Raw genomic sequence first — 20,207 nt, 5'->3', positions numbered from 1 at the left:
CGAACGTTGCGATGGTCCCGCGAGGTACGGGAATGCACGTTGCGACGAGGCGGTTCTCAGCGCCTACTCTACATCCATACGTGCGTCATCGGCTATATTTCTGTCTGGTTCTTGTCTGATGAGGCAAATGCAGGTCGTAACTTTCACATCCCCCATTGGTTCGTATGTCTTTAAACGAATTTGGATCCGATACTGACATGCTTGCAGACCTAATACAGATACCACGAGATGGCGTACCGCATCATGCTCCGTGACTTCAAATACCCTTTTCTTCGTTCTCACTTCTGTCTTTTTGTCCTCACTGGAGTAATTGGGCATCCATCTGCCGGGCTGCTGATAAGATTTCTTCATCTGTTTAATCTTCTCGTTGAAATCTCCGATTGTATCTAGCTTTTTTTTCTTGGGTTATTTATTCGCGGCGACTCTGGAGAAAGGAGGAGACGGAATCCAATGTTACCTGGTCGGTGCTCTGTTCATTCAGTGCTGTGTTCGTGTACAGTAATTAAAGCGGCAGGGTGGGAGCTAGCTCAAAATGTATTTTATTGTCGATGCTCACCGACGAGATGGATTGCGAGGCAAGGTGATACAGGTCATAATTATTGGTATCATCATCATTCATCGTCGCTTCCATTGCCTTCAAAGAAATCGTCTTTCATAGCGACAAGCTTCTTCTCTCGGCTGTCTTCTGCCTTGCGGCCGGCTTTCTGACCATCCTTCTTCTTTGACCGACCCTTCTCTCCTTTGCTTTTCGCTTTCTTCGGGGCCTTGGCCTCGACTTGAGGTTTTGAACGGAGTTCCACTTGATCCTCATCCTCATCTTCATCCGCATCCGCATCCTCATCCACATCCTCATCCGCCTGCGCATCCTGCATCTCTTCATCCTCGTCACCGCTCTCAAAGAAATCGTCGCGCGACTCGTGTTGCCTATGCCCATTGACTTTCTGCGCGCTCTTCCGCTTCTCTGTCTCTTTGTATCCAGATTTCTCAGCTTCCTGCCAACCCGTATCCACTGCATGCTCCATTCGCTCTAATAACTCGGGCTCTGTACTCATCTGCCCCGCTTGCATCCGCTCCCGGATGTGCGCACGAAGTTCCTCTCGTCTTATATCAGTGACACCAGTGCTCACCAGCTGGTGCACGGGAGCCGCTCCCTCATGAGTGCGTACATCAGGAGGGAACAGCGAGATGTATTTCTCCGTTTTGGGGTAATTCTATGGGTGTGTACAAAGGCCAGAGCTCAGAGAGTATGTGCTATAAGAGAGCGAGGCAAAGACATTCACCGTGACGTAGTTCAAGTCTACGCGCAGCTCGAAGAGCGCTGACTCGACGGATTTTTTCTTCTTTGATGAGAGTTCGGGATCGTCGAGCTGTTTCTTCGTCTGTTTAATCTTACGCTCGAGCTTTTGTCTGTCTGCAGTACATCTCAATAGGTGAAAAAAGATGGTAGACTGCGACGTACCGAAAAACTTGACTTTGTGGTATCGCATGGCCATGGTACGCTCCTTGTTCCCTACTTCTGCTTTTGCAAGGTCCCCTTCGAGCGACTTGAGCCTTCGCTCAGTCTCGACACGTACATTCGCCGCGAGATTATCCTTTAGAATGGTAGCGTTCCAAAGTTGTCTGATAGAAGACATAAGTCTACAACGCACCTTTGCAAGCAGTCTCCTTGTCTGTCTAAGTGCTGCCTTCAATTTCGAGACGCCGGGAGCAGCAGACTCCTTGGGCGGATGATGCGTTCCATATCTCTTGTTGCGCACCTTGCGCGCCTCCTTGGATGTAGAAGGCTCTCCAGCGCTGTCTGCGCCTTGTGTCCGTGTAGGAGGCATCGAGAGAAATTCAGAAACGATGAAATTATGGATTCGTCGAGAATTCAGGAAAGGAAACCGTGAAAATGACGTAATGTAAATTTGACGGCAACACCATTTGCTACCATTTGTCCATCTTTTGCTGCTTAACGTCTTCCTTGAACATGAGGAATCTGGCCTTGCTAGAGATATATTCATCGCAGATCCCGAAATGCAATATCACGGCCACAGTCGTCGATCCCGAAGAAGGACTCTTATGGGCTGCGTCCGAACGATTGAATGCAGACTCGGATTTGCAGGTCGAGCTCTGGACTGAGAAAGCCGGTAAAAAGGTGGAGACTACTCGCAATGTATGTCGCGATCTAATCGCTCTTATCCTTCAAATTGCTGCTCTCTGTTGTTATGAGAGCAGAATTGGCGAGAACACCAGCCGATCGAAATAACATCGTCACTTTCCTAGGCTTCACCACTATCATGTATCACCACATTCACCTCCGCGACGAATCAATCCGTATCAGATGGAATCCCCCAGGTTGCATCGCTAAGTTTGGTCATGGACCATCGTTCTTTGGTTCTCGTCGTGCGCGGGGGAGACATTGCTACCATGAAGCTTGACGATACTGATCCTACGGTATGTGCCTTATAGTGCAACGACTGACATTACTTACACATCATTTGGTCCGGTATAGTTTGAGGTTGTTGGGTCTGTAGAGGATGGCATTCTGGCAGTTGCATGGAGTCCGGACAGCGCCTTACTTGCCTTGGTCACTGGTACTTTACAGATTCATTGATATCTTCAGGTGGCTATCGACTGCTAATATGACTGATTACAGGTGACAGAAAACTCATTCTCATGACCTCAACTTTTGATATTCTTTTTGAGGCACCCTTGAATACAGAAGAATTCGGTGAAGGTAGGCACAAACCTGGAGATACGTGGCTCAATAAGCATTAACAATTTCTCTACGAATAGCTGCCCCCATCAATGTTGGCTGGGGTTCCCAACAAACACAGTTCCACGGCTCTCTTGGCAAAGCGGCTGCACAAACTCCGTCGCCATCTACTCTTAGGACAGTTGGGACCTCCTCGGATGACGATCATATTCCCCGCATTTCTTGGCGTGGCGACGGTTCCCTCTTTGTTGTATCATCTCTATCTTCATTGCCTCCGAGCTCTACGCCCAACGCTCTACGCCATCGCATTCTCCGCATTTACAACCGTGAGGGAGCCCTCCAATCGAGCTCAGAACCTGTTGCAGGGCTTGAGCACACCATGTCATGGCGCCCTTCAGGCAATCTTATCGTTGGGACTCAGCGCTTTGGAAGTGCCGCAGGACTTGCAAGTGGAATAGAAGGAAGACACGACGTTGTGTTTTTTGAAAGAAATGGCTTGAGACATGGTGAATTCACGTTGAGAGAAAAAGCCATAGAAGCCGGTGCCATGGTACCTCATGGTAGGAACTGGGGCTATAGAGTGAGAGAGATATGTTGGAGCCCAGATTCCAACGTCTTGGCCATATGGATCGAAGGAGATGAAGGAGATGTCGGTGAGCGTCTTTTCCCTTTGGCTTTGTCAAACACATGTCAAACACTTCAAAAAGTTCAGTTGTGGGCGATAGGCAACTATCACTGGTAAGGACTTCTATTCAGACATGTGGTTATAGTAATGTTAATGTTATACTAACTACAGGTATCTCAAGCAAGAGGTCTTTGCCCCTCTGGGCGAGCCATCGCAGCCTGGAAGGTTTACTTCTGTCAATTGGCATCCAGAGAACAACCTGGAACTTTTGCTCACAACGTCAAGTGCGGTTTTCACTTCATGTTACTCTTCTTTCCACTCAATATGGGCCCAATTAGCGACCATCATGCATCGTACCTACAAGTGGGAAACATTTGTGTCTCGTATGACGCAACCCAACGATACTGGGTCTGTGGCTGTAGTAGACGGGAGTAAGTGTGCAGTCTGTTCCTTAGTTTTGGATCACTCAAGATTTATATATAGCAACCATTCTTCTGACACCTTTTCGAACGCAAAATGTTCCTCCGCCAATGTCATCGCATCAGCTATCTCTGAACCCTACACCTCTTTCGCCGTCCCGTCGTCGGCCTACTCCCATCTATACAAGTTTCTCGCCCTCCGAAGACATCATCGCCGTCCTTTGGGAAAGCGGATATGTCGAACTATGGGATCTTCACACACGATTGGGGCCGGGACCTGGGAAAGTCATCAATCCAGAACAACTCTGGAACGGAATGATCGATCAACATAGTTCCTCGCGGCATTACAAAGAGATTTCTGTGTGGACGGCACCGGAACTTATTCAAACCGCTGGTGCTGTCGCAAGGATTGCTGTGCTGGGCTATAAGCAGGAAGGAAACGATGTCCTGCAGGTAGTAGAGGTAGGCAAAAATATTTTCGAGAACTTCGCCACTCCTGCGCTTAAGGGCATCAGTTGGCGGTTCGTCCAATCCAGTGGCCCTGTCACATGCTGGCATCAGACAACGATATTTGAATGTACGTCCAGAATTACAACCCACCTTTCGGTGGCCAGCTCACAGAAGGCAATAGATGATGTGGCGAAGCCCGTGCTCAGCTCTCGTGCAGAACTTAGCACCGCGTGTCACAACGTCGAACGGATTCAGCCTTTTTCAAGTTCTGTACCCCTTTACATTGGCCTCTCAGCCTCAGGCACAATTTCAACCAGCACCCCTTCTGCCGCATCCCGCATCTTAACACAAAACGCGAACTCTTTTCATGTTGCTTCAGGGTTAATTGTGTACACGACGACAGCCCATGAAGCCCACTTCATTTCTGCTTCTGACTTACTAGACGACAGGGAAATCACGCTATCTGAACGCCGCCGCATAGAAAGAGGTTCTAAGATCGTAACGGCGGTGCCTAGCACTATGAGCCTCGTGTTGCAGATGCCTCGAGGCAATCTAGAAACAATCAATCCTCGCCCAATGGTTATGAAGGTTGTTAAAGCTGATATTGACGCGTATGTTCTAGTCAAATGTCTTCACCCAATCACGTTAACCTTGACTGACAGGGGGAGCTACCGCAAGGCATTCTTATCGTGCAGAAAACATCGCATCGACCTCAATGTCATATTTGATCACAATCCTCGTGGATTTAGGGATAATCTTTCTTCGTTCGTGGAACAAGTTAACGATGTTGACTACATCAACTTGTTCCTTGCAAGCCTCGGGTACGCATTTAGCTTTTCAGTCAGGCACGATTTTGGTGCTTACATGGTCTGCAGGAGTGGCTCTCAACCCGTAGAGGTCGTCGCGGAGCTCTGCGATCTTATTCGAGAAGAACTCGAACGACGGGACCTCAAAAAATATGTAAATTCGATCTTGACAGCATATGTAGTAAAGCGACCCCCAGCCCACGAAGCTGGACTTGGGCTACTACTCCGTTTGCGAGGTGCGTGGCATTCCAGCTAACCTCCATTAGGATATTCAGATGAACGAACAAGGGAGCAGATAGTGATCCGACATTAGTAGAAGAAGCTGTCAAGTACATAATATTCCTAGCGGATGCGGATACTTTATTCAATACGGCGCTTGGGATGTACGACTTCACGCTTGTGCTCATGATTGCACAGTATGCGCAAAAGGTCAGTCCTTCTTCGATATGTACGCTCAATGTGTCTCATGAACATATCACAGGATCCGCGAGAATACCTCCCTTTCCTTAGAGAACTACGAGCTTTGCAACCAGCATATCAACACTTTCGGATTGATGATCATCTGAAGCGTTATCCAAGTGCTTTGAAGAACCTCAGTCTTGCCGGTAAGCGGAATTTATAGGGCCCTTACTAGGTGCGCTGATCCTCGAGTAGGGGCCGATCATTTTGATGAGGCCATGTCGTATGTCGAGAAGCATCAGTTATACGAGTCTGCTTTATCAATCTGGCGAAAAACAGATCAATATTATGTAGGTCCCCGACCATCATATCTTCTGTATTTGAGCTGATGCAAAGTACAGACAGTTTTGAGTCTTTATGGCGAATGGCTTTTCGAGCGGGGAGATTTCAAGCAGGCTGCTATTGGTAAGATTTTGTGATTTACAACGCAACTATATGTTTCATCCTCACGTCTGTGTGTTCCTATAGTATTTATTGAAGCGGAAAAGGCGTCAAAGGCCATGGTTGCGTATGAAAAATCTTTGCAATGGAGAGAATTATTTGAGCTGGCTGGAAGTGAGGAAACCATCCATGGCTCGGACGTTATTTCGATGGCGTATCGTGTGGCGGGTAGGTCAATCAGCTCTCCTGTACCACCCAATCAGGCAACGTTTCTCGTATCATAGATGACTTAACGTCCAAGAAAAGGCACTCAGAAGCGAGCACTGTCCTCCTGGACTATGCCAAGGACGTCCGTGAAGCAGTAGTTGCCCTCGTTCATGGTAACATGTTCTCCGAGGCACGTCGAATAGTAAGCTTCTTTTGTATATCAAAGGGAAGATCTTCCGAACAAATCGACTTGTCCTATTCAGGCAACACTCCACGCACGCTCAGAACTGTTAGAAGAGATCATTTATCCCAGCACTCTCGAAGCTCGCGCACAGATTGCGGAAGACATTGAGGAGATGCGTGAGCAGCTGCGTAAACAGGTCCAGCGTTTGCGTGAGCTCCGCATCAAGAAGATAGAAGAGCCTGGTCAGCCCAATCTTCCCCACGATACGATGAGTGCCTGACTGAGTGTTCCCCGCAATCGCACAGAGTCATATTACGGCGCCGAAGATACTGATCTGCATAATGTTGATGTTATGACTGACGCCTCGCAGTTCACTGCGTTTACGAGGTATACTGTAGCCCCATCGACCGCGTCGCGAACATCGAAGCGAGTCTATCTCTCATTATCGGTCGTAATTTCGTGCTAATCTACGATGACCTTAGACGGAGCTCGCGCTCGAAGCGGAAAATGGAACGCAAGGTTGGATCTGGCCGGAAGGGCACTGTCGATGAAGAGGAATACCTGCTCAAATCTATCACGAAACTCGTGGGGAAATTCACTACCATGCAAGGTAAACTTTCCTTGACTCCTATTGTCGCCATAAACTCATTGAATTGTAGATGACGCTAGTAACCTTATCCCTCACCTGCTGCATTTCACCGCCGATCATCGGACAGAGGCTCGTTTACTGCAAAACGAGATCAGTGATTTCGAGTCGGAGCTGACAAAGGTATTGGAGGAAGTGTGGATAAAACCACTCGGAATCGCAGAGGGTGAGGAACCTCAGGATAGTTGGGCAATTCGTATGGAAGAAAAAGAGAAAGACCGAGAGAAGGCCATCCGAGACGTGGTCAAACCCGAGCTAAAGCACAAGGACGAGTGGAGGACGAGGCTGATTGTTATTGGGTTTGATGAAAACTCGAATGTTGAAGGCTGAGGGGCAAAAAGGTGTATGTCTAGATGTAATCTCCTAAGCGCACATTGTAGCAAACAGTGTTGGTGGCTGACCGATGACCTGAGGTCAGCGAAAGGTCGAGGCTCTGACCTGACCAGAGGTCCGACCTGGGTCTTGACCTGGTCTGACCGAGTCGGTAGAATAAAATTTGAAATTACAAGCATGCACATAATTTTGTATCAATCACTTTGAGCACCCCATCTCCTTCCTGCTACTTGGGTGTCGACCACCATGACCCTGCCCGAAGAGCTTTCTGCACCACCAAATGGCCAAAGCTCCCTTTGGGCCTACTTTCATAAGTTCAAGGGATGGAACTACAAGGACGACCAAACCCATAAGGCGGCATGGTGCAAAGCTTGTGTAAAAAGCAAGTGTCAAGAGATACAACAGGCAGACGAAGTAGCAGCTACACGAGGGGGGATAGAAAATGTTCGTACTATAGATGATTTGTTCGAGCTAGGTGTGTTGCAAGCAGTCTTTGTGTGATGATTTCAGACAAGCTGACATGGCCTACCTGATTAGCTGTAAAAAGCATTGAACCAATATGTGGCAAGCCGGGCAGAATGTTAACTCACCTAAAGAAATGCAAGACTATTGATGGAAAGGACCTCGAGGAGGCGCAGGAGAAACGAAAGGCTGAACTTGAGTTTTCTCAGCCTAGCGCACAGCAGAACCTGACATCACCTGACTCCAATGCGCACTCACACAGTAAAACAAAGAGTGCCGGTCCCCCTTCATATCCGATAATTCAATCTTGCAACTCACATCAGATAGGGGATGACTCACCGTACAATCAGCAGAAGACAGATTACCAGGGCTTGTCAGAGAGCGAGATGCAGGGCGAGTTCTCGAAAGACTTCACTCGACTTCTGGTTGCAAACGGGGTGGCTTGGTATGTTACAGAGAATCCTGAGACAAAGGCATTTGTGAACAAGTGGTGCCCGAAGATAGTTCACATACCTCATCGACAGTCATTGGCTGGCCCGCTGTTGGATAAAGCAGTTGAGATGGCAGTGGGGAAGGTACAGGCTCGGGTCAAGGGTGGGCTGGCAACGGGTGAGTGTGATGGATGGACAAATGGGTCAAAGACTCCAGTTGAGACTTCGATGATGACAGTGGCAAACGAGGTGAGATTGGACAGACTAGATGGTGGTACAAAAGCTAATGAACCTTGGCATTATTCTCTTCGATAGCACTACCTTGTTCGCACACATGATCTGTCAGGCCAGCCAAAGACAGGTGACAATCTATATGCAATAATAAAATCCGACAAGCAGTACATCGAGGATACATACCTTGTCGAAATTATTGCGTGGATTACAGACGATGGGCCAGATGGAAAGAAGGCACGTCGTCTTCTGCATCAGGACCACCCTTGGATCATCGTGTCCGTATGTTGGGCCCACCAAATCAATCTTATCGTTGGTGACTACCTGAAACAAAACCCAATGCTCAAGCTTTATGTCAACCAAGCCATTAAGGTCATCAAATGGTTTCGAGATCATGACTTACCCCGTCAATGGCTCAATCAAGAACAGCTTCTTGATCACCCCCATGCTTTAGCCCTTGTCCTTCCCGTTATCACTCGCTGGATGTACCACTACCTCTCGATATCTCGTCTTCTTACGGTCTCAGGGCCGTTGCGGGCTTTGTGCATGAGGCGAGAGAATGATATCCTGAACTGTGCAGGACGAGACAATGAGGCAAAGCAGAGGGTAGAGGAGGTGATGGGCATTGTGGAGGACCCTGAGTTCTGGGATCAGATCCGCCGGTGCGTCTGTTTGATCTCTCTAATCCCTTCTTAGCTGACATCTGACCCTGTGTGCAGTGTTCAGGCGCACCTTGAGCCCCTGGCCATTGCAAACAACATTGCTCAAGCTTCGTATACCCGATTTGACCACATACTCCTCACTCTCGGCAATCTCTTCCATGTATATGGCGATCACAAACTTGATGCACTTGTTCGTGCCAGCCTACAGAATAGTTTGGAGAAGCGCTGGCGAGCTGCAGATCAACAAGCAGCAATCTTCACAACATGGGCGAACCCATACATCCGGGGTCGACCATTTAACGGCAACATCCTTCCTCAGGCCTTATTAGTTCGCATTGCAATGGATCTCTTCAAGCGGGTATATGGAAGGGAGGCAAACTTAGATTTCTGGGAGGCATGTACTGAGTATCACCATTGCCAAGGTCGGTTTTCGGATGAGAACATGGCTCTTTCATTCGTACAACAGGCTTGCAAGAAAGAGGTGCGTAGAGTTGTGTCTTTGTGCAAGGCTTGCTTACAGCCTCTGCATTTGGGGAATCGTTTCTTACTCTCTCACAAAGGGCAAGGAGTTGGATGTTGTCCGAGTATGGCATGCTCTTGAAGATGAGAAGGCAGGCCCCGACTTTAACGGTCACCAAGGCCTTATCAAGCTTGCAATTCGTCTTCTCAGTATCATTGTCAACTCTGCGGGATCGGAACGCAGTTTCACAAAGTTCGGTAACATACATACCAAACTCCGCAACCGCCAATCCACCTCTTCGATGCACAAGATCACGACTGTACGCATGGACATTGAACGTGACCATGCCGACTCGAAACACCAACGGCTCAAGCGCAAGTTCAGTGATGTTGATGGCAAAGAGTCCACTGATCCAACAACTACCCCGAAATCATCATCCTCTATCCTCAATGAGATGCTGCCCCTGTCGGCCAATCTTCCCCTCGAGCCTGAGGAGGGCGCGGAGGACTTCGGAGTCATTGCTGATGGGCTTTGTGATAATGTTGAGGCTTGTGAAGCAGTCGAAGTCGACAGTCACGGCAATACTGTGACTGCGACCCCCTCTTTCAAGCCCATCAAGCTGTGCGATCTTTTCGCTTATCCAGTGTTGACTGCTGATTCTGGTGAGCACTCCGACTCGTCGCTCGGATTCTTTTGGAAGAGTGGTGTTAGGAATGTCGAGCTTGAGATGGACTTACATGCGAAACTTTGCGGAGAGGACTAAGAATGTTGTCTGGCTTCGTTATTGTACTCATTATATGGACTGTATGATATTTCTCATTTACTTTACCCTTCACAATGGTGATAGGCTGAATCCTGTTGCAACAATCTTATTTGTTTCCCTCGAGTATAGTGAAGGTCAGCCCATGGTCAAGGAAAGCTTGACTGACCCAAGCTCCGGCCGGACCTATCGGTCTGACCTGGGTCTGACCTGGGTCTGACCGGGTCAGTCACCAACACTGGTAGCAAATAGCTAGCCTCAACTTCATAACCCCTTCAAGTCATCGGCCAATGGTCTCGTCGGTCTCTCTCGGCCGACTCGCGCGTATTCCCTCGTCTTGACCATCATCTGCATCGACGGTGAAGGACATCATCTACGTCCGAGACCCTCATCATGTGCATTTACAACCACATACTTGCAGATTATAAAAAGCGCTGGGCTTGGAGAGGGCAGCACCATCCCACGAATCTCGGATAACCACAAACCTTGATTTGGAATACCATGTTGTCTCGCTCAGCTCAATACAGGGCCTCTTTTCGTACCTTTCAGGGCTTTCCATCATCTCTGCGCAAGCTGTGAGTAAAGCAAACGTTTTTGATTCAGCAGAGGTCGATTCATCTGCATTGTTAGGACAATAGTGCCGCCTGACACTCCCGACAATCTCCCACTGACCGGCATTCGTGTCCTCGAGCTTGGACAGTTAATCGCTGGCCCATTCGCAGGTCAGCTTCTTGGGTACTCATCTTATTTCGTCTGTCGTCCGTCGCATCGCTCACTCGTGCCAGACATTTCGGTGCTGAAGTGATCAAAGTCGAACCACCGGTAACGGGAGATCCGCTGCGCATTTGGCGCGAACTCGACGTCGATGGCACGAGTCCGTGGTTCCGCAGCCTGGGAAGGAATAAAAAGAGTGTCACTATTGATATGCGAAAAGAGGAGGGACGCGCGTGAGTTACATTCATCACCCAATCGTTTCGCACGGGAGATTGACGGCTGTCTAAGATTGGTGAAGAAGCTGGCGCTTCAATCAGATGTGGTCATCGAGAACTTCAAACCTGGAAGTGAGCCTTTTATTATAGTTCCTCGTTCCAGTGATATTTACCGACCCGTGGTGATCAGCTCTCGAGAAGTGGGGGCTTGGTCCTGAAGATCTTCGGCCTCTGAGCCCATCCCTCATTTTCACCCGTGTTTCTGGATACGGACAGACTGGACCCTGGTCCACGCGCCCTGGGTACGCCTCGGTGTGCGAGGCCGAGTCTGGGTTTCGATATATCAACGGGTTCCCAGATCCGAAGACAGGTGCGCTTGCAGGACCACCTGTGCGCCCGAATATCAGTCTCGGGGATTCCGTGGCAGGTTTGCATGCTGCTTTTGGCACGGTTTGTCTTCTTATCAGTCGGATTGCCGAGGTGTAATCTAGAGCTCAATGCGCATGGATATAGGTTCTCGCTCTATTCGCCCGGCGCGTGAAGCAAGACAATGGTCTAGCGAGAGGATCAACCGTCGACGTTAGCATCTTGGAGAGGTAATCGATCGCTATCTATTTCACCGCTCCATAGAGCTAAATAGCCATATGTTCTCTAGTATGCTGAACCTTATGGAAGGGATTATTCCTGAATATGACCGCAAGGGAAAAGTACGGCGCCCTTGTCTTCAGGTTCTTATCTCTCATATGCAGGCCCTTCCAGGTTCGCGGTCCCTCTGGCTCCTCCATCACCGGCATTGTGCCGACTAATGCCTATCCTTGCCTTCCCTCCCCTTCGACACCAACCACACCGGCCTATGTTATCATTGGCGCCAATGCTGACTCCATGTACGAACGCCTCATGGTCACCATCGGCAGGTCGGACCTCATAGGACCCGATTACAAGCGCAACAACCACCGGGTCGATCGGCAAGAGGAGATTGAGCACACTATTTCGGATTGGACAAAGAAAAGGCACGCGGAGGAGGTGTTGGAAACACTGAAGAAGATCGGTGTGCCCGTCGGACGGGTCGTCAACGTGAAAGATATTGTTGAAGGCGAGCAGATCAAGGCGCGCGGAAGTATTGAAGATGTTTGGGTCGGAAAGGGGAAGCAAGAGGAAGGGGGAGACGGATGGACTGTGAAAATGCCTATGGTTGCACCGGTCTTAGAAGGATGCGATGCAAAGACGAGGTGGGCCGGGCCGGATTTGGGCCAACACAACAGGGAAGTTTTGGTAGACAGGCTTGGGCTTTCGGAGGAGGAGATGGAGAGGCTGGTTGAACAAGGTATCATCGGCGCATAAAGTACATAGTGAATGTAGTTTGTTCCGTGTGACATTCAATTTCGACCAACGTCCACAAGTGGAATATCTATCAACCAGACCACATGTTATACACTCGTCGTCATCTAGTCGTACAAGTCTGCTACTGCCTCCAGCTACAACCACAGGAACCCAGTCGGACTCTGCACGATGTTATTCTTCGCAGCCTCTTTCAACGTTTGACCCGCGTTGTCCCTTTCATATATTTTAACACCGCCGCCATGAACACCTCCAGCAATGAGCCACTTGCCGTGTGGATCTATCTGCATGCCGCGGGCATGCTGAAGTCCAGTACGCACTTCGTTCACGAGCTGTGGCACTTTTGGGTTGGCAAGTGAGAAAATGGCAATAGAATCCCCAAGGGGGGATGGGTCGTTGCGGTTAGAGACATATAGGTAAGGTTTAGGCGACGGATATAGGAGAAGCTCCGCAGCGAGCATGTCGCCTAGGGGTTGTGGGGGGTTGGAGAGAGTGGCCACTGTAGATAAGGTTGTAGGGGAAGATGGGAGCGAGGGAAGATGATGCGTCACGAGTTGGCTGGTGAGTTCGAGAAGAGTGTACATATTGCCATCTGCGCAACCGTCAGGATACCCTCACGCTAATATGGAGACAAGAATGAATAAAAAATCGAACACACCATGGAAGACGACATGTCGAGGCCCGCTTCCCGGCTTGTAGTCAACGTGCCCTGCAGGCGACCACGCTCCCTTATCATCCTTGATGAATCTCCACGTCTTATCTGCTCCCAAGTCAGGCACTAGAAGTTCTTCGCGCTCGGGGATGAACACGACTTGGTGAGGGTGTGATGCTTCCTGGCGTTCTTTTTTTGGTCCCTTACCCCGTAGTTGGACGACATCGGGCGTTGATTGATAGAGGAAAGGAGATTGGGTGGATAATGGCGCAGCGAGAACGGTGCCGGATGAATACTGAAGGTCTGTTTATGTACCGAATAGAGGGTGAAGAAAACCAACAGGGACGTACGTTTCCAACAAACAGAGTATCCTTCGTGGCAAGAAGGGAGGCGGGGTCTCTGCCGCCGCTGCTAAAGCTGCCAAGGACCTTTCCCTGACCGCGCTCGTCGTACTTCAAGACTACCACGCGGCCTTCTGTTTGCTCCAATCCTGCGAAAACAATGGAAGAGTCCCCTGGATGCAACGTGATCCAAGACGGGCGATGCCCGACCTTGAGAGACGAGATAATCTCAAGCGAGGAGGCGACAGGATCAAATGCGAGAGTGAATACCGACTCTGTGTATGAGGCAACAAGAATATGGTAGACCATGGTGACTTTCACGGTCAGTCCAAAACCTGTAGAGATTATAGCTGTAGAGGATGTCAGTGACAAAGCGAGGAGTCGGTCGAGCAAAAGGAGTAATATTTGGGGGAGATGTAGAGGTCGATCTTATTGCGCGATCGTCAGCAAGGTTTTATAGCCGCAGACCGAAAAACCGAACAAGGTCCGACATCCTCGAAAGCGAGCGAGACCTCCTAATTGCATGGCGCGAGTAGAACAGAATCTTCACCATCTAGCGACGAAGATTGGCAGTAGGGCTACCCAAACTCGCAAAGGCACGTTGTGCGGGCCGCCGACTGGGAGTCTTTCGGCACTTCCCGAGATTTCCCCTTGCAGGATCGCGCCTTACCCTGCCTTACCTGCAGAATCGGTGTCAGGAAGGGCAGATATGCATAGGTTTTCGGGTATCGCGTTCGCTTTGTGTTCCGCCGTTGGTCCCTCACGCATGGAGAACATGACGCACGCCCGAATTTTCACCGATTGAGCTCAAAATGCTCCCTTGTAGGATGTTGATAGACCTGTGTACGGCAACGTGCTTGTTAACGATCCGGGAGGGGCGAAAGTCCGTGTTCAGTAGAAGTGTCGATAAGAATGCCAACAGAGATTACGCCGGTGACAGAACTGTCAATAAATCTCAACACGCAAGAGGTTATGAGTTGAGTGAACGAGTGACCATACACCAGAAATAAGTACGCTATTCAATGAATTGGAGCCGTTGGCGTCGGTATAATTGATCGTGACAGGTTAAATGACCCCGCTCAACATATCGGGCGGAGAAATAATGCTGTGATAGAAGAAGTCGCAAGTCTGTTCGAATGGCGAGTGAGAATGAAAATATTCATCATATGTCACAAGTGGAAAGAAGTGAATCAGACTACAATAGCTCACTACATCGAATCGGATCCAAAACAGCATACAGAGATCTATCTTGTCGATGGTCTTCCACCTGGCCCTGCACAAACATTGGCACATTGTCGGGTTTGTGGACAGGTAGCATATGTCCGTCCCCAGAGAACCAGGATGGGCGCGTTATTGCAGACGACACGATGATATGATACTTCCATATGCTAGCCGGAACATGTGAAGTAATTACAGCCTTCAATTCTGACACAGCCATAGACACGTACACACCTGTTCAACATAAACATGTCATGGCTCAATTGAATCTAGGCTGATATCAGGTCTAACGATCCAAATCCGTTGTGGGCGTTCGGTCTCTGATAAACAGATGAGCAGCAATCAAAACGGTAGGCTTCCGGTAACAAGGATCTAGACTTGATTCCAGAGGTAGATCAGCACAACAGAGTTCAAGTGAGAACAATGACAGACCAGAACAGCGCGAAAAAACAATACAAGTAAGAATGCAACGTAGAAACTCATCCATCGGAAGAGTACAACCGTATGGACTCTACAGTGTCCATTCACATCATTATGATCATGGGGTCATAGCGAGGGATAAATGTGCGATAAACGTGCTGCGTTGATACAAAAAAAAACAGAGGAAAGTTCAGCATATGATGCAGTCACTGTCCGGCTTCATCAGATGAGCTTCTAGAGTCGCATTGAGGGTGCCAGATGAATCAATGTAAGATGAGCCTCTGCGCGAGATAGCTTCAATTGCACAGTCCCTATAGGTAGATGCTAGCGACTTACTCATATTGAAGGTCAGCTCCCATGAGACTGTCCTCCAGAGGTACTGTGATCTGATGCGGTCCATTAGACTGTGAAGACTGAGGAGATAGCTGCTTCGACCCCGACTTAATCCTCAGATTCACCACTGGCTTGGGCTTTTTCCCTTTTGAACGGAAAATAGAGTCTCTTGCGGGATGCTGCGGTGGAGCCTGGTACCGAACAGACGGATAACTCGGCAGAGTATCGGAAGGGGATGGTGTGGGGACGTTAGACGTTCTGGAGTCAAAACTGGGTGAAGACGGCGGTTCAGATATGATAAGTTGTGAGTCAATCCAGGTAGGAGGGCTGTGCTCAAGGAGGGTCAGAACGACCAGCCAGGAGCCAGCCCGATGGTGGACATTGATGTGGGTCTCGGGAGTGACCAAGAAGGACAGACGCCAAAATCGGCCTGCGTAGATTAGTCAGGCCTTCTAGAGGATATCAAAGTCTGCCATGAGAATCAAACCTTTCGCAATGAACTCTACATCCACTTTCTTGGACACCCTCATCCTCAGCTGAAATTGGATGATTTCGAATCTCGCGACAAATGCGCGTGCGTTTCCCCGTACATCCTCAACCGTTATATTGTCACCTCGATCCTCCATACGAACTCCGTTGGTGGCAAGCAAGATTGCATCCGCGCCGGATAGTAGCGAAAACGCATCGAACCGTCGTTTAATGCGCTGAAAGAGAGCATGATCCGAGTTGGCGAGGCATGCCAAACGCACCTCCGAGATTGTGGTTGCGCTGATCGGAGACGATGCGGCGAGGAGAGCCATAACGAGTGCATCGGATTCGGGATTAGCATGTATGTTCGAAGAGTAGAGTTTGACACAGTCGGAGGGGCGTTTGATGATTGCCCAGTACACTGCTAAATGATTCTCGATGAACGGATCCTGTATAATCTGTGAAAGGCTGACTCCGTGAGCGGCGCATGCCTCAGCACAGCTGTCAAGAACGGATGCGAACTCAGTCGCGGGATGTTGTTTGACGAGATCACGGAGGATATCCTGGGTTGTTGACCGGACTTGCTTGGCGGTTTTGGATATCCCAAATGAAAACCAACGTCGGTTTGGTTTTCCCGGCTTCTTGGGGGCTGGGGGGAAGAGCGCGGCGGGGTAGGGCTGAGAAGGTGTGTATCCGACCTTAGGATCAGGGGAGTAAGTCGTTGCACTGCTTCCATTTGTTTGGAGGGCAGAGGCATAGGAGGGTGGCGCCTCGACGGGAGTCGGTCCCGTCTTCTTGTCTGGTTTGTCGATGATCATCATGCGAGGTTCGGTCGACTCGTCTTCAACGCTTGAATAGCTGGTGCACGTACAAAGTGGGAGTAGTTAGTATACGACTCAAGGCGCTTAAGACTGCTGCGGGGCTTTATGTCCGCACCGTGTCGGTTTTGGCTGTGCAATGGAAAGACGTAATGAGTCTTGACATTGGCCTTCTTTGCAGGATACTATAACATCCACTGACTCAGCCTATATTCTTATATATAGTACACGCTATTGCTGGAAAATGAGGAAAACGACTGGAGAAAGCTGGAGAGCGGCATACTATTCAACTGAATTTGTCCGCAAGCTCACCTTGGACTCACCCGGCAGTGGCCGCGGGATGTCACACCGTGTCATACTGCGTTACATTTTCTGGATTTGTCTCCTGCCCCCTCAAATGGCTCACGCATCTACATCCTCTCAATACGACCCACGACGACATGTAGGAGTAAACGCAGAGCGTGTCACCAACGTATCGAGTACAGATTATCCAGGACATTATCCCGACGAAGACCATTCATGGGACCTTGGCAAATTCAAGCAGGTTCGTGAAGAACGTTCATCACTAAGGATCATGCTAAATTATTCACCATCGTCGCGCGCTCTTTGATGAAGTAGAAGTTGAGAGTCAAGGTGCAAAGCCTTTCGAACTTGTCCATCGAATTTGACCTGGTCGGTGTCGATGCGTCAATTGCGAATGCGTTGCGGCGAATACTAGTAGCTGAGGTGTGTTCTGATGTCTTTTTTATGAATCGTATGATTGAATAAAGAGACCGAAAGGTGCCAGCAGTTGCCATAGAGTTTGTATACGTTTGGAACAACACTTCAGTCATGGTAGATGAGGTATTCTCTCAGCGGCTGGGCATGATTCCATTAAACGTCGATCCAAACTTCATGGAGTTGAAAGAAAGTGCGTTGCGCATATTTCTCTGCTCACATTTCCACCTTCCAATTACTCTACTCCCTTTCTTAGACATGAGCGACCAAGCGACAGACCGTAATACGGTTGTCTTCAAACTCGATGTCGCCTGTACACGCAATACAGCTGCACCAAAAGATGCCACCGAGGCCTCACATCTATATGTTAATTCAGAGGTGCTCTCCCGCCACTTAGAGTGGATTCCTCAAGGAGAACAAGCAACCGTGTTTCCTGTCCCACCTGCGCCAACCAACCCAAACATTGTCCTCATGAAGCTGCGACCAGGGCAAGAAGTGTGCATGGAGATGCATGCAGTCAAAGGTGTAGGGAAAGATCACGCGAAGTTCAGCGCTGTCGGTTTGTCCATCTCCTCCTTGATATGACTGGGTTCTTGAGTCACTTTCTCATGTAGCGACGGCGAGCTACCGCCTCCTTCCTCACATCATTCTCAATCCCAAGAAGCCTGTCCCCCCGCAATACGCGGACAAATTTCAAAAATGTTTCTCTCCCGGCGTCATCAATGTAGACCCAATCACTAAAGCCGTGAGCGTGGATGAGCGAGGCGCCAGAAAGGAGAGCATGAGCCGGGAAGTACTGCGGCATCCAGAGTTTGAAGGCTGCGTGCAGCTTGCGCGCGTGCGGGATCATTTTATCTGTAAGCAGCTCGCTTTTCAGCTCGCCCAGGCCCCAATCATCTTACCCTAATAATTTGGGGACATCACGTAGTCAATATCGAATCAGAAGGACCTTATGCTCCAGAGCGGCTCCTCCTGGAGTCTACCAAAGTTATGCGGCAAAAGATCTCGACGCTACGACGCGCAGCAGATGCACTACTTGCTTTAGACTCGAGGGACGGGGACGTTCAGATGCAAGACGTACAGTAAATTAGATGACAGTGTGCCTTCATAGATATTGGTCAATACAAATGTCCAAACTCCAAGATTGATCTCGATGAGCTTGCATATGGATGTACCTTCAGAACCGGATAACTGAGTCCGCGCACAAGGTCCAAGCGTAGCGAATTCGTAATTATTGCGAGTTGTTGCCCGGTATTAAGTAGTGGCAGATAGAAAAAATAGAAGCTGAAGCGCTAAGGCCCGAGGAGCGATAAGTTGAACAAAATAATGGTTGAGTAGGTTTCAAAAAGTGAAAATAATTTTGGACATATCCGGAATTGAACCGGACACCTCTCGCATGTTAGCTCAGTGCTAAGCGAGCGTGATAAACCAACTACACCATATGCCCGATGGATATCAATACTCGCATTAACCTATCAATAAGGGTCATATACTTCCACTGCTAACAGCTGCTGACTCTTGAGACTGACTGGAGCAACCTTAAATGACTCTATAACATCTATTGTTGTAAGTCCTATTGTTGCATTGGTTTTAGTAATCCTGGTGTTTATTAATCATATAGTAATAGGATCAGTATAGATTACTATCTAGGACTTAAAACCATTGAATGCTGCTCATAGTAATAGCCTCTAGAATAGTTATTATACTATTGGTAAACTCTAGTAACATGTCTAATATATTAAAGAGGAATACAACTCTTTGGTAGTAGCTTACTAAGAGGACCTCTAGAAAGTTCATCAAGAATGTGAAATCTTTTACCATGGTGTATTGTGGCTTGGTTTATTAGGGTTTCAATAGCTAGTCTATTCTGATAACACTTACTACAATTACTAGGAAGCTCCAATTATAGAGTGTACATTATGGTATAAGGTATTATCCTTGGTTATTAACTCCTAATAGATTTCACCATTATTGGTTGAGTATTATAGAATAATACAAGTGACTAACAAAGGCTTACAAATATATAAAGGGACGAGCACATTATTGCCATTCTAGTTGAATAAAGGCAAATGAGGAAGTATAGGAGTAATTGCTAAGAAAGAGCAGCAATTCATAGAATGGTTAGTTGGATATCTACAGTATTCTAGAACTCATTCTAAAGTAGTATATAAGACCCTTAGAATAGGCTAAGGATCTTTAGTTTATTCTCTCCATATCGTCACTGTATCTTTATATACAGCCATACTAATACTATCTCTCTTGTATACCTCATACAGTTGAGACCACTTTCTATATTCTTTCTTATTGTGTGACTTAGGGAAGAATCTACTACTCCTGGGGTTATTGAATGAGATATTTATAATATAATGTAGCAGATAAGATAATGGATATAGAGTAGCTAAAGAAGAAGCTAGAGGGTAAAGATTATAAGTTGGTGAGTCTAATAGTGTGAGCTATAAAAGCTATATTAAATGGAATTAGAATATTACTAATAGTAAGCTAGAGACAAGACTGAGCCTAGCTAGTACTATGGACAAGGGACAGTTTGTAGTAGAGACAATGATGAGCATATGCCACTCTAAGGTCTAAGGGAGGTATTTGGGAAGTTTTGGAAAGAGAAAAAATAGCTCTAGACAAGTACCAAAGATGCCAACTCATACTAAACATGGTTAGTCCCTACCCAAATAACTTCAAGCCACCCAGGCTATCCAATCCAGAAGCTGGAGGTTTCTCCAGCCTGTAAAGAAGTTGAAGATCCC

General features: G+C 48.3%; 7 protein-coding genes across 7 annotated transcripts; 4 read left to right on the top strand and 3 right to left on the bottom strand.

Moving 5' to 3' along the window:
* Positions 1-611: 611 nt before the first annotated feature.
* On the bottom strand, positions 612-1,826 carry HETIRDRAFT_430930 (uncharacterized protein; the record flags this gene model as incomplete). Its single annotated transcript, XM_009554822.1, has 4 exons — positions 612-1,211; positions 1,281-1,411; positions 1,460-1,592; positions 1,650-1,826. The coding sequence occupies 4 exons, from the start codon at positions 1,824-1,826 to the stop codon at positions 612-614; spliced, it is 1,041 nt and encodes a 346-aa protein (XP_009553117.1).
* Positions 1,827-1,969: 143 nt separating this feature from the next.
* HETIRDRAFT_127217 (uncharacterized protein) lies at positions 1,970-7,205 on the top strand (the record flags this gene model as incomplete). Its single annotated transcript, XM_009554821.1, has 21 exons — positions 1,970-2,155; positions 2,266-2,436; positions 2,495-2,576; positions 2,639-2,719; positions 2,779-3,351; positions 3,406-3,436; positions 3,495-3,607; positions 3,662-3,754; positions 3,807-4,803; positions 4,855-5,013; positions 5,068-5,234; positions 5,294-5,427; positions 5,480-5,603; positions 5,653-5,747; positions 5,799-5,862; positions 5,926-6,066; positions 6,123-6,247; positions 6,309-6,471; positions 6,535-6,655; positions 6,712-6,839; positions 6,889-7,205. The coding sequence occupies 21 exons, from the start codon at positions 1,970-1,972 to the stop codon at positions 7,203-7,205; spliced, it is 4,065 nt and encodes a 1,354-aa protein (XP_009553116.1).
* A 998-nt stretch (positions 7,206-8,203) lies between these two features.
* Positions 8,204-9,875, top strand: HETIRDRAFT_236850 (uncharacterized protein; the record flags this gene model as incomplete). Its single annotated transcript, XM_009554820.1, has 5 exons — positions 8,204-8,350; positions 8,417-8,994; positions 9,052-9,188; positions 9,246-9,475; positions 9,555-9,875. Coding segments are annotated over 5 exons (1,413 nt in total), but the record flags the coding sequence as incomplete, so codon positions are not given.
* Positions 9,876-10,566: 691 nt separating this feature from the next.
* On the top strand, positions 10,567-12,553 carry HETIRDRAFT_461388 (uncharacterized protein). The gene is made up of 9 exons (XM_009554819.1): positions 10,567-10,573; positions 10,636-10,789; positions 10,845-10,949; positions 11,000-11,161; positions 11,217-11,275; positions 11,334-11,593; positions 11,657-11,739; positions 11,799-11,850; positions 11,903-12,553. Exons 2-9 carry the CDS (start codon positions 10,716-10,718, stop codon positions 12,482-12,484), a joined length of 1,377 nt encoding a protein of 458 aa, XP_009553114.1. The 5' UTR covers positions 10,567-10,573; positions 10,636-10,715; the 3' UTR covers positions 12,485-12,553.
* A 65-nt stretch (positions 12,554-12,618) lies between these two features.
* On the bottom strand, positions 12,619-13,783 carry HETIRDRAFT_430926 (uncharacterized protein; the record flags this gene model as incomplete). The annotated part of the gene is made up of 3 exons (XM_009554818.1): positions 12,619-13,073; positions 13,140-13,428; positions 13,484-13,783. 3 exons carry the CDS (start codon positions 13,781-13,783, stop codon positions 12,619-12,621), a joined length of 1,044 nt encoding a protein of 347 aa, XP_009553113.1.
* Positions 13,784-15,243: 1,460 nt separating this feature from the next.
* Positions 15,244-16,734, bottom strand: HETIRDRAFT_437235 (uncharacterized protein; the record flags this gene model as incomplete). The annotated part of the gene is made up of 3 exons (XM_009554817.1): positions 15,244-15,393; positions 15,449-15,875; positions 15,933-16,734. The coding sequence occupies 3 exons, from the start codon at positions 16,732-16,734 to the stop codon at positions 15,303-15,305; spliced, it is 1,320 nt and encodes a 439-aa protein (XP_009553112.1). The 3' UTR covers positions 15,244-15,302.
* A 394-nt stretch (positions 16,735-17,128) lies between these two features.
* Positions 17,129-18,588, top strand: HETIRDRAFT_447024 (uncharacterized protein; the record flags this gene model as incomplete). The annotated part of the gene is made up of 6 exons (XM_009554816.1): positions 17,129-17,275; positions 17,350-17,457; positions 17,512-17,641; positions 17,705-18,007; positions 18,063-18,305; positions 18,377-18,588. 6 exons carry the CDS (start codon positions 17,129-17,131, stop codon positions 18,532-18,534), a joined length of 1,089 nt encoding a protein of 362 aa, XP_009553111.1. The 3' UTR covers positions 18,535-18,588.
* Positions 18,589-20,207: the final 1,619 nt, after the last annotated feature.

Source organism: Heterobasidion irregulare, assembly GCF_000320585.1.
Source record: "Heterobasidion irregulare TC 32-1 unplaced genomic scaffold scaffold_14, whole genome shotgun sequence".
In the NCBI taxonomy this organism is placed as follows: domain Eukaryota; kingdom Fungi; phylum Basidiomycota; class Agaricomycetes; order Russulales; family Bondarzewiaceae; genus Heterobasidion; species Heterobasidion irregulare.
The sequence above is the reverse complement of the archived record's forward strand: the minus strand, read 5'-3'. Positions and strand labels throughout refer to the sequence as shown.

Bases quoted from the DNA above. Each gene is read 5' to 3' on its own strand.
- HETIRDRAFT_461388 (XM_009554819.1), top strand. From the start codon at position 10,716: ATGTTGTCTCGCTCAGCTCAATACAGGGCCTCTTTTCGTACCTTTCAG. The intron at 10,790-10,844 runs GTGAGTAAAGCA...CTGCATTGTTAG, and splicing joins CCATCATCTCTGCGCAAGCT to GACAATAGTGCCGCCTGACA. The intron at 11,851-11,902 runs GTACGGCGCCCT...AGGCCCTTCCAG, and splicing joins AATATGACCGCAAGGGAAAA to GTTCGCGGTCCCTCTGGCTC.